This window comes from Sylvia atricapilla, chromosome 6, assembly GCF_009819655.1.
Source record: "Sylvia atricapilla isolate bSylAtr1 chromosome 6, bSylAtr1.pri, whole genome shotgun sequence".
Lineage (NCBI taxonomy): Eukaryota > Metazoa > Chordata > Aves > Passeriformes > Sylviidae > Sylvia > Sylvia atricapilla.
Window position 1 is genome coordinate 44,885,116 of NC_089145.1, and position 16,514 is coordinate 44,901,629.

At 39.9% G+C, this 16,514-nt stretch overlaps 1 protein-coding gene across 1 annotated transcript in view; it reads right to left on the reverse strand.

The window, feature by feature from the left end:
- Positions 1-205: 205 nt before the first annotated feature.
- Positions 206-16,514, reverse strand: part of DYNC1H1 (dynein cytoplasmic 1 heavy chain 1) — a 45,349-nt gene continuing 29,040 nt past the window's right edge. Inside the window, exons 48-78 of the mRNA XM_066321779.1 lie at positions 16,261-16,465; positions 15,951-16,124; positions 15,731-15,850; positions 15,492-15,612; positions 14,699-14,894; positions 13,976-14,093; positions 12,822-13,037; positions 12,064-12,276; positions 11,748-11,875; positions 11,165-11,318; positions 10,291-10,437; positions 10,057-10,207; positions 9,633-9,886; positions 9,348-9,482; positions 9,160-9,254; positions 8,891-9,065; positions 7,998-8,073; positions 6,770-6,930; positions 6,402-6,513; positions 6,259-6,319; positions 5,762-5,885; positions 5,320-5,433; positions 4,859-5,029; positions 4,495-4,712; positions 4,181-4,284; positions 3,592-3,803; positions 2,971-3,124; positions 2,013-2,155; positions 1,467-1,635; positions 1,002-1,129; positions 206-586 (exon numbers count right to left, since the gene is read on the reverse strand). Of these exons, the coding sequence (XP_066177876.1) occupies positions 458-586; positions 1,002-1,129; positions 1,467-1,635; positions 2,013-2,155; positions 2,971-3,124; positions 3,592-3,803; positions 4,181-4,284; positions 4,495-4,712; positions 4,859-5,029; positions 5,320-5,433; positions 5,762-5,885; positions 6,259-6,319; positions 6,402-6,513; positions 6,770-6,930; positions 7,998-8,073; positions 8,891-9,065; positions 9,160-9,254; positions 9,348-9,482; positions 9,633-9,886; positions 10,057-10,207; positions 10,291-10,437; positions 11,165-11,318; positions 11,748-11,875; positions 12,064-12,276; positions 12,822-13,037; positions 13,976-14,093; positions 14,699-14,894; positions 15,492-15,612; positions 15,731-15,850; positions 15,951-16,124; positions 16,261-16,465 (4,678 nt within the window). The 3' untranslated portion in view covers positions 206-457. The remainder of the gene's footprint in view (positions 587-1,001; positions 1,130-1,466; positions 1,636-2,012; positions 2,156-2,970; positions 3,125-3,591; positions 3,804-4,180; positions 4,285-4,494; positions 4,713-4,858; positions 5,030-5,319; positions 5,434-5,761; positions 5,886-6,258; positions 6,320-6,401; positions 6,514-6,769; positions 6,931-7,997; positions 8,074-8,890; positions 9,066-9,159; positions 9,255-9,347; positions 9,483-9,632; positions 9,887-10,056; positions 10,208-10,290; positions 10,438-11,164; positions 11,319-11,747; positions 11,876-12,063; positions 12,277-12,821; positions 13,038-13,975; positions 14,094-14,698; positions 14,895-15,491; positions 15,613-15,730; positions 15,851-15,950; positions 16,125-16,260; positions 16,466-16,514) is intronic.

The following is a 16,514-nucleotide window of genomic DNA, read 5'->3' on the forward strand; positions in this document are numbered from 1 at the left end:
CAAGTAATTAATGCAACGGCCTGATTTATCACAGATGTCAGGCTTTGTGTCTTACTGCACTACAGACTTACATTCCAAGATCCCTGTCACTGAAGGTTAGCTGGAAGAGCAATTCATAGCTGCTCTCTGAAAAGATCATGGGTACAGGTTTTCCAAACCAAAACCATCACTGAGAATTAGATTAACAAAAATAGACAGTCAAAAATTTTGCTATATATTTTATTTAATATACCATAATCCATCAAATATCACATCTACCAATAACCATCTAAAAATCTCATTCAATTTTCCTTCAAAGAAATCTCACTGACCTATCAGCTTCCCAACGCACCATCGCCTTTCCAGCCAACTTGACTCAAAATCCATCTGCTAACCTACCCTGATTACAGAAATACAGGTGAGCACTACAGAAAAGACTGACACTTACTATAGCATGAACCTGTGAAAATGAATTTGTTCATTCAGTGCAGAGAACTGCAACACCACGCTCATAGAAGCTGCGGGGATCTTCCTTGGTGGCTATTTCAAAGTCAACGGTGAAAATCAGATCAGCACGAGTGAAGTTCAGATAAACTGGTAAAGTAACCTGGGGAAAAACATGAATATAGGAGAGTAAGACAGCTGAAGAGCGTCACAAGTTTCTGTAACACTATATGGTACCGATGAGATGGGAATTTAGTCTCAGATAATTTAGTACTCAGAAGATGAGGAAAAAAACCCCAAGACTTAATAAATTCACAGATGCTGCTATAGGTATAAATCTGAATTTTAACTTGAACAGCACTGAACAGCATTTTTGGATGCCTCTCCTTTTTATCTATCTACAAAGGAAAGACATGGTCAGCACTAGGTCTGTTTGCTGCTAGTCCTGAAATTAGATGCCAACTGACACCAAGGGTAATTAGAGAACACCAATTCGATTTTTTGTGCCTAGTACAAGTATCCATAAAGCCTTAGGAAAAAATTGCTAGGGATATCTAAATATTTTCATCAATACTTACAACATTTGCTTTTTTATCAGCATTTGTCTGCTTGATCCAGCGGAGCTGTGTAATGGGCAGGACAGTTGAAATAGCATTTGAAAGTGACAGCTTGTTGTTACTGCATGTAGCTCCTTGAAGCTTCAGGCCTGCAAATTGCAATACAGTTCTAAGAGTTCTAAGAGCTTTCACACATCCAAACGCTGTCTCCCTCTGTATCATTTAAGGGCTAAGTCCACTAAATGAGAAGTATTTCATATTGCAAAATGAAGAGGTTGTGGGTGATACACTATTAAATACCACTTCAATATATACTGACCCCAGTCTTGAGATTTATTGGCATTGTAAGTACTTCCCTAATAACTAACATTGAACTAATCCGAAAATACTTTCAGAAAGTGTGTATTAACTTCTGCAACAACAGTATCTTTTTCATTTGACATAGCCCATTCAATACCAGAAGCTCCTTCCTTCAGCTAAGTTTACCTGTGACTCCAAAGCTGCAGGCATCCAGGACTGCGTTCTGGGTAGTTGTAACATTGACCTCAAGACAGAGCTCTTCAAGAGACCAACTGTTTGCTTGGGCAACATATTGTCTTGTAGCAGTAATATATGCCTCAGGTACAAACAGGCCACCCAGGCACACATGGATGTTCTATTTAAGGGGGGAATATAAGGAAAGAAAGTATTTCAGCTGCAGTATTAATTAATGACTATTATAAAAACTTCAGCAATCTATTTACCCAAAAATGTTCTGCTACTGCTGGAACACAGTGTAACTGCTAAGAAGCTTTTTCCTCTAAGGCTTTGTCTCCTGTTGTTCCACAGTACTAATGCTCCCTCTGATCTCTGTGCAGATAGCCTGCTAAGCCTCATCACACTGTGATCAGGAGACGCTCAGCAGTATTTACAGATATTGCAGAGATCATTGACTCAAGTTCATTGACTGAGGAGCTATTTAGAAGTCCTGATGTGAAGACACCAGGAACTACACAGCTCCACCAATAACCCTGAGGAGTCAGCACAAGGTACCTTCAGTTCTTTCGCTCCACCAGATGCAGCTGCCTGGGAAATATTCTGGAGCTGTTTAATGCGTTCACTGAAGTCAGACACCCACTGGATAACAGTCATACCAGCTGGCACTGTGTAATGAGACCAGCTACGAGGCAAAATACCTACAAAGATGTGATTAGAATTAAGTTTTGTTCATATACAGGTTGAAATTACACACTATATTGAAACTTTGAAGACTTGGACTGGAATATCAACCTCTACTTTAAAAAGCCCTTCAGTAAGTGAAAGCACTTTCCAAGATTACAGAGCAAATGGCCTCCAGGTCTACTCTATTTAAAATGCCACCCACTTACAGACACCCTTCAAGAGCAGCTGCAGTTACACACAGCTGTTTACTGCAAGACTGAATCTTCAACTCTGCAAGAAGATTCAAGTTCTTCAGAAAAAACTGAAGAGGTCAACCACCTGTGTTTCAGAAAATGCTTTTGTTCAAATCACCATGTATTACAACATACAGCATGTCTGTGAAAATTCCACATGTATGTACAATCATTAAATAGAAATTCAGATAATTTGAATAAATTCTAGAAGATTTTGTAGGACCAATACTACTGATTTGGTGGTATAAATAACTTTGTTCTGTCACAAGTCAGAAATTGAAATAATTTAGTAAGATTTCAGCCTAGAAATTAAGCTCCTAATATAAATTGTATAAAAAAGCCTAATAATATTACTATTAAAGCCTGTTATATTATTATTACAGCCTAATAATTAGGCTATTATCAACCTCAACTTGAAATCTCATACCAAGCCAATGGGAATTTTATGCTCGACTTTAAGTAATACTTGTGACAAAGTCCATCCACATTTTTCTACCATTTTTGTTTGTTTTTTTTAAGCTGCTGACTGCAGTAGCCTCTTACAGAGTGCAAGAAGGAAAGAGAGCCCTGGGAGATGCTCATTTGAGTTGCCATACCTTTCACCAGCTCATTTATCAGCGTACGCAAATAGTTGGTTTGTTTCTTCTTCCCTTCGCACACTTGAACCACATCCGCCAGGTCCTGACGAACATCCTGGAGCAGCTTAGCTCCCATTTTCACCTCTCTCTCAAAGAACCGGAACAAAGGATCCTGACGGTCAAAACATTCAAAGTAAGCTGCAGATCAAAGCTCTTGCTGGAAAACTGCTATGAAAAACAACCCCCAAATTCTGAGTGGACAGAGCAGTGACACTGTGTCTACAAGCACTGAACATGAAGATGCAGCCTGTGGTGAAGAAAGTGATTGCAGAAACTGTTTTACAACTGTTTCTCTCCCTTGGAGATGCAAGGAAGTAAAAGTCACAGTTGAACAATTAATGCAGAGTGCCTGGTTAGACTGTTGCCATTGCATTTCTTCAAATACTACCCAAAAGACATAAACCAGGTTTTAGGAGCATTTCAAGAAACCCAGCAGGTCATTACATGGCTATGGCACCCAAAATCAGCATCAATACAGGTTCCATTGATCCCTCAACAGTGTAATTGGTACTTGCAAACCACGATGCACCTGAACTTGTGCTTTTCCTCTGCCCGTGTTAAATAAAACACAGTTCTTACTTTTATGTTTTCCACAGTCCGCTTCAGATGGTTTAGAGTTTGTGGGATCAGATGAAGCCAGTTAGAGGCTGTGGTATGCAGTGTTCTCATCCAGGCTGGCCGTCCATCTGATGTAGAATCAGTTCTTGTCTTCTTCTCAGTTTCTGCATAAGCCAGATCATCCTCGTCCTCCAGCATCTGCATTTTCAGCATTTTACTGATCATATCTATGCCTAAAAAAGAAGATTTGCTGTTAGAAAAATCAGTGGTATCAAGATTAAAACATCTCGCTACAATCAAGAACCAGGACATTCCCTTATTCCTAGTCTAGACCTAAGATTCAGAACTGCCCAGCTGTAGGTGGCTCCAGAAGCTTATAATAAAGTTTCCAGAATCAGGACAGTAACTTGCCATCTGGAAGACTAAATGCAACTGGCATTTTTGGTTCACAGACTCCTGGTCAGTTTTTGGATTACTCAAAAACCAATTATGTTGAGGGAGAAGGAGAAAGCTATTGACTCTTAAGCAAAATTTGTATTTCTCTTGTGCTTCTTAGTTAAAATGGTGGCCTGGTAATCTATGGAAGACATTGCTGAAGTTCTGGACTTACCTTGTGTGGTGAGAAGAACTTTCTCTGCATTATTTGGCAGTCCCAGCCATGATGGTGTTTGTGTATCTGGGAGCATCTCAACCCACTGCACAAACTCTTCACGCCTGCAAGGCAGAATTTTAATATTCATTAAAGGGTTTCCTCTGCTAGAATGCCAAGGTAATGCTTTGCCTGAGACAGATGTTTGCTCAGCACAGAAATACAGGTTATGTGCTCAGTTTGTTGTTTTTCTTTGTGTGCAGTTTTCTAATTAAAAAAAAAAGAAAAAAAAAAAAAGATGCACATAAGAGATCAGGATAAGGAAAAAGTGATACCTGATTCCATCTGGCATCTGGATGTCTTTGTGCCCATCAACCTTGCAAGCCAGTTTGAATTCACTGTCAAAACTTAAGGTGGTGAACAGACGTTCCAAGAAAGTGTTTAACAAACGTTGATCAAATTCATTATCGATACGACCTCCATAGATAGACTGGGCCATCAGTGTCTTCAGCGCAGACCAGGGGATCTTATCAGGGGAAATGTTTTGGCGACCCTGTAATTAGCAGGAAACAGTTGTTGAACTGCCAACAGGTTTTTTGTGCCTACTCATTTAACTTCCCTAATTTTTCCAGAACAGACTGTTTCAGTGAAGACCCAAAGTAATCTGTTACCTGTGCCTAAGTACACAACAGTACTTGCCTTTGCTGTATCATCCAGCCAGGTATCCACTGTGTCACAGGCAGACCTCAGGTCAGATTCTCCAAACTCGTACTTCTTGGACCAACCCAATGGAGCATAGCGCAGGCGCTCTTGGATAATGGCATGGAACCAGGCAAGGAGGAAATATAAACGAGCACGCTCGTTTGGAGACTAGAAGTGGGGAGAAAATAACCAACACAAAACCAAACAATGGTTACTCAAGTGAACTGATAAAACCAAAGCCTGCTAAAAGACTTAGAAAGTATCAGATTTAATGCTAGATTGTTACTGAAACTGAATACATTCTACCAAACAGAAAAAGCAACTACTATTTTTTTATTGGGTGAGGAGACAAAAAACACTCCAGGTACATCTTATTATCTGAGGTTTGATCATCTAAGGTAAGATTTCAACAAACATGTTCTTCCATTTAGTTTCACCAAGATAAACCACAGCCTCACCTTGCACATCCTAGAAACTGGAATGCTACTGAAGGTCCTCAGCATGTTTGCCTTTACACCAGGAGGAGGCTCAAACACGAAGATTCGGCCGGCACGCAACAAATTCACTGGCACCTAGAGAAGATCAATAAGCTCAAATCCAGCTGCTTTAGCCTTCAATAAATTAAATCCCAGCACAGTTTGCATTAGCTTCAAAACCTCATGGTGAGCACATGAAGTACTGCCTTTCTTTTGGCGGTTAGGGGAATCAGCAAAAAGAACAGTATGAAGTTTACAGCTACAATTCAGTTATCAGAAAGCAAGGCTAGTAACTGCCCTGACAGCTGTGTATTTTCCTTCTTTACTGCAGAAAGGCAGTCATGAGACAACCTTCCCTGGGGAGCACTCTTAGCTCTGCAAGCCAGTTACTCTGCCAGATAATCAAATTTTAAATGTGTCTTACCTTTGGATTAATCTCCATGGTAAGGAAGAGTCTGAAGCAAGCATGGGGTTGCAGGGAATGTAGTTTCTTTTCTAGTTGCATGAGCCAGCCAGGAGCCAGGTGAACATTCTTCAGCATTACCCATCTGTGAATTTTTGAAACAGAACAAGTACTCTTTAGTGAACAGCTTATGGATCCTGGCTGTGATTACCACAAAGAATAACAGAACGTATCAGTGCTACAGATTTTTCGCCCCCTTTTTAACTTGCCTTTTAAATAGAATCAGTTACTATGTACTGTAAATGGGTTAACTTTCCTGTTTTGCGAGTACAACCTACTTCTCCTGAAAATATTTAAACAAAAGATGTAAACAGATGTGCTTACTATTACAAACAAATTCAAAAGATAAGCCTACTTTTTTGTTTTACTCACAGTTTTATCTCTTTAACCCATAGCTAACTTCCCCCTTTTACCTTTTTACTAGGCAGTATTTTAGCTGAAAATGAAATAGAACTTACCTTCCAGATTTCACTGCTGTGTTTATTGCTTTATCTGCTTGGTTAAATCCTTCAGCAGAACCTGAAAGACAGAAGGGTTGCTAAATCTCTTACTGCTAACAATTTCATTTATCCTTAGATGTTGAAATAAGGTGTGCTCTTACCAATAGCAATAGAAGTAATCTGTGTATTCTGCTCAGCTGCAAGGTCTTCAACATGACCACTGGCATCATAACCAGGCACTGAACACATCAGCACAGGGGTATTTGGTTTCACCTGTGCTCCAAGAAGTTGAAAAATATATGAATCACTCACTAGATAAATATGAGAATGCAGTAAGCTCAATGGTTCTTCCCTCTGTACAACTAAAACCATTATGTTATTCTTAGTTTTACTTTTTTAAAAAAAGAAAAACAATCCACTGATACCAGAGAATGGTAAATGGAAGAAATATTCATTGGATAGCTTAACTATGAACTCATGCAGAACTTAAGCAAGGTGGCACTAAGCAGTTTAGAAACAAGTAGTTTACCTCTGTATCCACAATGTGTGTCAGATCTAAAGGCTGCTCCATAATGGACATGAAAGACTCTCCAAGATTTGTGGAAACAAAGGTATGTGCCATGGCCAGCAAACGATCCGGACGGAAGGCCTGGATCAGAAGCAGGCGATGAATGGCCTGTCCAATGGGAGCTGGAAAGAGGAGACACAATTAGATGGACAGATAAGAAAACCATTCTTGACACCCTCCTCTCTTCAATTCTCCATTCAATTTCTCCCCATCTTGTTCTGAAGACTACGTATTTAGAAAGTTAATTATCCTTTCGGAAGATCTGATGCAACTTTTTAATGAAATGCTTATAATTCTGTTTTCACTTTAACAACTGAAAAAAAATTAGCAGTTCAGCTGGTTTACAAAATCTACAGGCTAGAATTAGTGACATGAGTGATTTTCATTTCCAGGGACAACAGATCTTTTCACATTTCATTAACAAAATAATCTGCTCTTCTGCTAGACTTCGAAGTCATATACACTTGTCTAATGTGGATAGGTAGACAACCTAGAGCTGCTTCAGTTAATGGTCCAGCAGCATTAATAAACAGCTAGTAAATACAAGCTTAGAATCCTTAATTTAGAAAGCCACAGGAATGAGCCTGGAATGATCAAAGGCAGCAAACACTTCCTAAAGTCACCTTTCACATGGGGGAGGAACTGAAGGAAAACAGTTACCCTCAAGTTCTCTAAAAAAATTAGCACTGACAACTAATGTAGCAAGAGGTAAGACCTTATGCTTAGGTACAACTGCAGGTCTAAATGCTCTACTAGACCAGCCCTGTCCTCAGAAAATCTGCCTTGGAGCTTTTTAGAGTATTCAGCGATCTTCAGACTGGCAGTGACTAAGGTTAATCCAAACTATTACGCAATCAATCAATGTAATGTAGAATTACATTTCACTCTCAGTGCAAGACCAGAACAGGTCTGCACAGGTTAAGGTGCAGCAACCAAGTGTAGCAACTACTGCTTAGAACTGTTTGGTTTAAAAAAACCCAGTGAAAACAAACAAACCTCCCAAAAAACCTCAAAACAACCCAGAACCAAACTCACTAGACTTGAGGTTCTTATACAATGCCAACTTCATGATTTTTTCAACTATTAAGGTCCAAAATTAAATTCTGCTTTAGAATTGCTTTTAAAATCACAGTAACTGGTAAGATCAGTACAGTAGGACTGATATGGACAACAGTGCACCATCACTTACTTGCAGGTTTTTCTTCAGTCCAAAGGTATGGTACAGTCTGTTCTGGAGAACTGCTATCCAGCCAGATACAGAATTGCTGTATTGAAAAAAAAATACACAAAAAATCTGAAGTTAAGTTTCAAGGTATCAGAAAAGTACAGCGAGGACATGGAGAACTCAAATTACTTGTCTATTATACTATCTTTAGATGTGTCAAATCATTTCACTGACATGCCTCATTTCACTAATAGCCTCCAGCACCCTTGATTCTACAGATCTCTATCAAGTCCCAGGCCAAGCTGTTAATTTACTCCAGGCTGAACAGTTTGAGAAAAATGAGATGTAGTAAAGAGAATTCAACTTCTAATATAAAAATTAGGCAGGGCAAACCAAACAGGTACTATTTAAGATATGGCCATAATTTATGACATATAGTTTCACCGTCAAGACAAGGATGTCTTTGGACACTTCAGTCACAAAAAGGTGCAGTGTTCAGCAGCTGAGTACTATCCAAATTGATTCCACATAGGTTTGTTCAAAAACCCATCATAATGGAGTTATGTAGGGCTGAGACTGCTCTCCTCTACTGCATAATTACCACACAATAGTGACACAGCAAAAGATACGCAGTGTCACACTTTCTGCTCCAATGAGAAGCAGTGTTGGTCAACCACAAAGCCAATGAATGGTGAAACTGTTTCTGAATGATGAACAGTGCTGGTCTTTACAGCACTGTTTCACAGCTGGGTTACAAAGAAAGTAAGAACATTCCTTTCCACAACTACAGCTAGTTAAATCTTTAGGACTTGCCTTTCCACAGCAGGAGAGCTCACTTGTAAGCATGAAGCTTTTCTAGCAGACACCTGAAAAGCTTAACAAGATAGTTGGAGAGACAGACCCTAGCCAACACTTACCTCATCAGCTTGAACTTTTGAAACAAGGTCCTTAAAGGCAGGAAGGCAGCTCAGCCTCATCATTGCCTCTGTTTGCTCTACAGTCAAACCATTGATTTTCGGGAGAGATGCAGTGTTTAGTACAATCTCCTTCCCTCTCAAGAAGTGCTGGAATTCTGCATCATATGTAGGCTCCCTAATGTTAAGGAGGAAAAGAAGACCTTAGCTAGATACCTTCAAGACAGCCCTCCCATTTTCAACTGAAGTGAAGCAAGGAAACAAACATTTACCCAATAGTGCCTTTCAGTTTGATCCGGGCCAACAACATGGCAAATGTTATGTGATCCTGGTGCAGCATGCCACGTGCCACTCGATTGAAGGCCACCTAGGAACAAAACAGAGTAATAGTGTAAGAAGCTCTGAACTTTGACCCTTCAAAATTATTAAAGAACTTTATTTATTAATTAAAAAGCAGAACCTGAAAGAGATCCTTTGTGATGATTGAGAGACGATGAGTATGGTCTGTAATTCCCTTCAGATTTGGGTTCTCATACAAGACATTGTGATAGATGTCCAAGAAAAACTGGAGGGAGTATTGGTACAGGAAATGTATCTGAAAGAGAAGAGAGTTTATTTTTTCTCTCCACAATCCTGCTGTTTGATAACCAACAGAGTATGCCTACCAAACTGGAATATTAGGCAGTGCCTATTTAGCTTTAACCAGTAAACACTCAAAGCTCTTGATAGGAAGACCTCAACCTACCTGTTTCAGTGACTCCATAGTAAAGTAGATACTGCTGCAAGCTGTAGAAAGAGGCAAGTACTGCTGGGAAACAGTCTCCACTTCTTGCATGACAATATCAGTCTCTTCTACTTTTCTGGTAACCTCTGCTGCTTCCTTCTTCAGGTTCTCAAGTGTAGTAATGATGGTGTCATCATCCAGGATACGTCCCTTCACTTCATTAAGTGCTTGTAGTAGGGATTTTTCCAACTGACGTAAGCGCAGCTGAAATTCACCTTAATTAAAAAAAAAAGCCACATTGTACAGATGTGTTAAAGAATTATGTGAATTGTATGTACTTTGCCATTGGGCATCCTGAAAAGAGTATGACATTTTGCTGTGTACCTCTAAAGTAAATGCGCTGTATTCTTTTGGAACAGGAGGAAGTTAATTTTGGTAAACATACCCTGAAGCTTGAGGAGGTCAGAGCGTTTTTCATCAACATCTGGTCTTTCAGCTTTCAGGACTTCATTCAGACACTGGCTCTGCAAGCTGCTGCGAGTTACTGTGAAGTTCACAAATGTAACACGAGAGCAGAGGTCTGGTGGGAACTCAACCTGTCACAGGAAACATGGAAAAATTTTCTCAGCTTTCTTCACACTCCATTTCTACAAACAGGACAGCTTTTGATTTTACTTACTGTTGGATCTCTGGTGGAAAGGAAGATAACGAAGGATGGTGACAAATCAATATCTTGGTCTCCCAGAGTAATCAGAACTCTGCCTCCAGTTCTTCGGACTTCACGATTCAGAACAGGATTCAGAACTGGATCGTAGCTCTCCACATCCTAGAAAGACAGATGTGTTAAAGACTGTTGTTTGCAAACATCTCAAGCTAAAACTCCCAATCCAACAGGGGCTTAAAATTTTGGTAAGCAAACAACTGGCAGTTGGTTTGGAAAAGGGATCACATTCAGCGGGTATTTGCACTTAAGATGTGTAATTGAGCTACACAAGTACAGAAGAAAAGTATTATTAGTGGCTGTAGTTTTGTTAGCTCTACTGCATGTAAGTCCTATTCTAAACAGCACAAGCAATAGTTACTGATCTTTACCATTTCCATACTAAGAAGTGAAAAACAAGCCCATTTCAAGTGAAAGTCAATTTTTCCTATAGTTGCCTGTTTCTTTATATTACTGAAACTTCTCTGATTATCAGAGCAGATTTAATTCTAGATAACTAACCATATTAGTTGCCATTACCTATGACTAGGAAAAGCACATGAAAACAAAAGAACAGATAGACAGGTTGCAATTCATTTTATCGCATGGAGAGATCAATTCAAAATAAAAGAATTTGGTCTTGAAATGGTGGAAAAGGAGATACCTTCTTTTGATTTTTTAGCTCAATAATTCTTCTCAGGACTAACACCACATGTATCATTAGTTTACTTGTTAAATGGCAAATTGAAAATAAAGTTGTTTGCATGCTACTAAGAGAACAACTTCAAACTTTTCTAATACACAGCAGAGAATCCAAGATTTTAAGTAGCTTCTACAAGATCATGCCACTAACCTGAACAAGAAGTGGGTTACCAAATCTCAAGGCACTTTCCAAGTTCTTCCTGAAAGCGTCATCCAAGAAGCTTGTACGAGTTATCTTACGATCTTTATATTCATTCATGATAAACTCTGTAGCTTGCCCAGAGGGATCGATGATCAACGGATACCTTAAGTTAATAATAAAACACTTTCATTAATTTAGGTTTTGACTGCAGACAGTGTCTAAGCAGTTTTATGAATTTACATTGCATTATTAGTCTCAACTCTAAAACCTTGTTTATTCCTTCACTAAGCTGAGGCAGGTTCAATGACTCACTTCAGTTTTAAAAGGTAAGTTTGTATTTGAGGAACAAAACAGCTCAAATAACAAAACAGTTCAAGCCAACTTATTTTGACAGCTGAGCATAACAAAAAAAGGCAAGCAAAGATGAATGAGAGTTTTTATGTTTCACGTGGTTGAGAAGCTTTTAGGAACATTAGAGTTCCTAAGTGAACAGTGAAACAGTGCTTTGAAGGATCTACTATGATTCAATAGGTGAAAACCCTGCCTGCTGCAAGAATGCTGCTTAAGAACTTCACCCCTCAGAACAAAGTACCTGTTGAAGCGCTTGAGCATGATGGCATTCTCCGTGCACAGGTCATCTGCAGGCAGAGAACTGGCCTGCCAGCGCAGCCGCTCATCGGCGTTGGAAAGGTACTCGGTCCTTGCGATGTCTGTGCGGAACTGCAGGAAGCAAACACAGTTCATGTTTAACTTGGCCTTCTCCAACCAGCTGGTGAAGACACTAAGTAAATGCAGCTCTACAAAGCTGCAACAGGTTTCCAACAGCTCCATTCCTTACCTAGCAATCCTAAAGCTTAACTCCTACAGTAAATCAGTTTATTGTTAACTTATCATGACTGTATCTTTACCTGGATGTTTGCTTGCTGCAAATGGTGAGACCATGTAGTGAACAGATTCTGACGCATCTGCTGATCAAAGTAGCCAGCATAGGCAATAAAAGCTCCTGAAAGTAAACAGTCTCCTGCAATAGTGGACATCTGGTTTTTGAAAGTTTCACTTGTCTTCTCCCATCTTTCACGTTCAGCAGAAAGACTCTTCAGAAGAGCTGTGCTACGGTTTACCTAGAAATAAGTGGTGAAGTAGATTCTTTAGATGAGGAGATGTTCTTATATAACAAATCTCTCAGAACACTGAAATTCTGACTCAAGGCCCAAGTTAAATTTAAAAGCTCAGGATGAGATTAAATTTGGGGTTCTTCAGTGCTAATTTATTCAGTTGATTCTGTCACCTTGAGGAACTTAAAAGTCCTAACTACTTGTACAGTAGCAACGTATCAAGGATGAGATCAAGTACATAGAGAAATCCACACTCCCCTCCTTGAAGTCCAGTTAAGGCATTAAAATCCCACTACATCCATGCCTGTTTTCAAAGGCTTTCTACATATTTTAAACCTTACGAGAACTGTCATGTTAACCAAATAGCAACATGAGTTGGTACTTCTTTAACTCCAGACAGGTTTCTTGAGAGGCCTCATGACACCCAGAGATGAAACAGTTCAAATGCACTGCACAGGGGAAGCAACTAAGTCCACTCTCAAATTCGAAGGATTCAATTTTGGACTGTGAAAGATTAAAGAATGAAAAATTATTGGTATATGAAGTCTTACTTTTGCTTCTACAGCAGCCAAGTCTGCCTTAATAGCTTGAGCCTCTGAAATCAGTACTGCATATTCTTCTTTGTAACGGGCAATACTGGCCTCAAGATCACGAATCATTTGCTCCACTTCATTTGCTTTCTGTTGGTTGTCTTTGGCATCATCCTCCAGCTTCTGCAGCTCATTGCGTAGAGGTTCCACTCTTTTCAACATATCAGCATAGTTCAGCTGCAAATGGTAAATAGAACCTTAACACTGTCTAAAATGACATGTTAACAGGAACCACAGCATTCAGCTATATACTATCAACTGCATCTTTTTAAAGTCATGTACTTCTGACCCATGTAGGAATTAATAACTACTCAAGAGAAATGTAGTATTGTTTATCAGTCCATAGGACTCCAACTAAAAAGCACAGAAACTTAAGTAGTTGCTTCTTGCAAAGATCCTTGTACTGCTCTGTACATTCACACAGTCATTCAAACAGTTCAGACCATATTAAGAAGTGTACACCACCACTTTACATAAATATTCCATGGGGTGTCCATGCTAGTACTGTGCTGATCTGCCCTTCTTAGCAGCGAAAAGAGTAGAGCTAAGCCACAGAACAATTAGGACAGGGCCTGTTGGCAAGATTCAAGTTAAATAATCTCTCCAGATCATGCCATTCCAAGCAGGCACAGTTTTAAAGCCAAGAATTTTATTGTATTGGAACACCATCAGGCAAGTAAAACCATTTTTGGGTATCTCACTCTGCGAGTAAGATTCCCAAAGCCTATTCCTTTAGGAAACTTAAAAGTCTGCCTTGAGTGTGTCCTACTCTGAGGCAAGCCAAATGCAGTCTCATTAAGAGGACTGCACTACATTTTCCAGTGAAGAGTTGTCTTGTTCTGTAGAATGGCATCACACACAGAAAGTATCCATCAGTGCTCACTGTAAACCTGGCTTTTCAGTGCAGAGGCTGTATCACCACTGGTCAATAATTCTCTGGCATGGCACTATATATCCCACAAGCATTCATCTAAACCATCTACCCCATTTCTTGGAAGCAAAATAGCTTGCAATAATTAGCTGAATAAAGGCAAATTCAGAGCCTTTAGACATTGCTATGTGCATTCTAGCTCACTCTTTTCACCTTGCCTTTGCTTCCTTCAAGCTAGCTTTACCTGTGCAATTGCCCATTTCACCATAGGTCCACAGGCCAGTGATGCTCTGTTTACAATTTCATAGTTGTAACTCGGATTTGACAGGTAGTTCTTCTTCATCTTCTCCCGGATGGCATCACTGCAAGGAAAAAATTTTTGCAGATAGCATGAGTACACTGTATGTCAGCACACAGATGCTCAGTATCCCTTTATCCAGCCTGCCTTTCACTAATGACAAGAAGTATTTCCTGGCAGCTTTGCTGAGTAGTACCTGGGATGTTCAACATGTTTCAGAAATTACAGCTTACAGGTGATTAAAAAAAAAAAAAATCAGTATTTTAAGATTAGTCATTCACTAACTGTTCAAACTCTGCTCTAAAAAAACTGGAATTGGAAGGGAATTCAGATGTCTCTAGTCAGACCTGCTCATATTTAGAGCCAGCTAGGAAGCTGACCAGCAGCCTGGTCTGTTACTGCTGCAAAACCACTTTCAGCTGACAATGTGGCTTTGGACACCAACACATTAAGTCACACAACAAGCAGCTGCTTTGTCCCAAATTTCATGATACACCCTGGCTTCAGCAGTCTACTTTCTGTACCACTTGCATGTTCACCATGTGCAATAAGCTGGCGTCAAAAGAAGTCAAGTGCTATGAAAGCAATTACACAGAGGAAAGTCCAGTTAAGACTCCCTTTTCTTTGTAAATGGTTTGTTCACATAAATATCTTGCACTTGCACTTTACCTGATCTCCTCAGCAGAGAAGTTAACAATGGTTGGAATGAAGTTCTCCCTCATGATGATGGAACGTATTTGTTTCCAGTCAGTGGTGCTCTCACCCAGCAGCAGGCAGATGGACTCCAGGGCCAACTTAACTGCTGCAGGTGGATTAGCCATGGAACGGACCTCCACCAGGTGCTGCTTCTTGATTGACTTCACAGCTAACCAGTGCCAGAAAAATGAACAGTGTTGATTGGGAAGAAAACAAACAATTAGCAAAGCCCAGCAAACTACCCTGGATTTGTACAAATGCTTCAAGATTCTAAAAAGGAATATGAGGTTATCAGAGAAGCAGATACTACTGAATGACTACTATATTACAAGACACACTTCCATGAATATCAGCTTGCCAAATGGGCACAGGCAACTTACTTTGCTGCCTAAAATGATTCACTCAAACCAGTGATTTGTCTACCCAGTTTAATGAATGACTTGTATGTATGCTGTCTGTTCAGCAGCAAGGCATCACTAGTCTTTCTACAGCTGGTCTGCTAGAAACTAAGCCACAAGCCATAGGAGGAGGATCAAGAATCAGATTGGTACTATACACAGGATAAAAAAACCCAAACAAAACCACAAAAATCACAGCTCAAAGACTGTAAATTTAAAATAAGGGATTTCTTCAACTCTGTTCAACCCCATGCTAAGAGCCTACACTTTTATTAGACTGGACCAGCCCAGATCACAAGAAAACACATTCCCATAGAGCAGTTTTAGATCCAAGACCACAGTGTGATCCCCTGAGGTGCTTAACATACCATTCTGAGCTTCAATGACAGCAGGCTCCACCTTGTCAAGATCTTCTTTCACACTCATCTGCTTGTCTGCAATGACCTCCTGCTGCTTGTGCAGCTGTTCCTGAATCTCCTGGCTCATAACCTATAAGGAAATTTCACAGACAAAATACTACCTTTTAGAAGCTGAAATTCTTCCAGCACTTGCTCTGTAGGCTGTTTTGTAAAAAAAATAGAGCACAGAGATTTAACAATTTTTTTACCTTTTTCTTCTCAGCTTCCTGTTGATCTTTCACCATCTTTTTCAACTTGTCATTGGCTGCTGCATTTTTCACTTCCAGCTCCTGACTCTTTATTCTTAGGTCACGCCGCAATTCTTCCACCTAAGATCGATTGTAAGATGGAAGAGCGAATTCATATTGAGTATTGAGATCTATTTACTCACTCCAGCTTTATAGAAGGCAAAGTTCTAAAGACACATACCTGATCAACTGTTTCCTTGATTTTTCGAAGACCGACATTCAAATGCATCTGCTGCTCCTCCAGTTCACTTCGCTTCTCATTGAACAAGTTGGCGTAATGGTTGATGAAGTCCAAATAGTGGCGTGGGGTGATTGCCATGGTTCTGCCTCCTCGTTTTGCCAGCCGAGCATTAGCCTTTAGGGAACAAAGTGTTGTAGAGAATGCACTGTTCTAAAATTTATTTGGATGCCAAGGACCATGGTTTTTAGGAAACCGGTGAATGATGCCATGGCCTAGGGGTAAGTGTAAGTTAAGCAGTGTAATAACATACCTGGTGAAGAGTCTGATGAACAAACACACAGCTATTAACAATAGCTTCCCTGTGTGTTGGTGGCTGTGGCAGCTTATCATACACAACTGGCATGTAATCAGGCACAATGTAATTTGGTTTCTCAAGATCCATTTTGCTTGTGAACTCTTTGCCAACTTGGTACAATGCCTCAGTTGACCAGTCTCCAAACCAGTTCAAGACACATCTGAAATATGAAGCATTTGTGAAGACTTCCCCAAAAGTAGTGTTTTAAT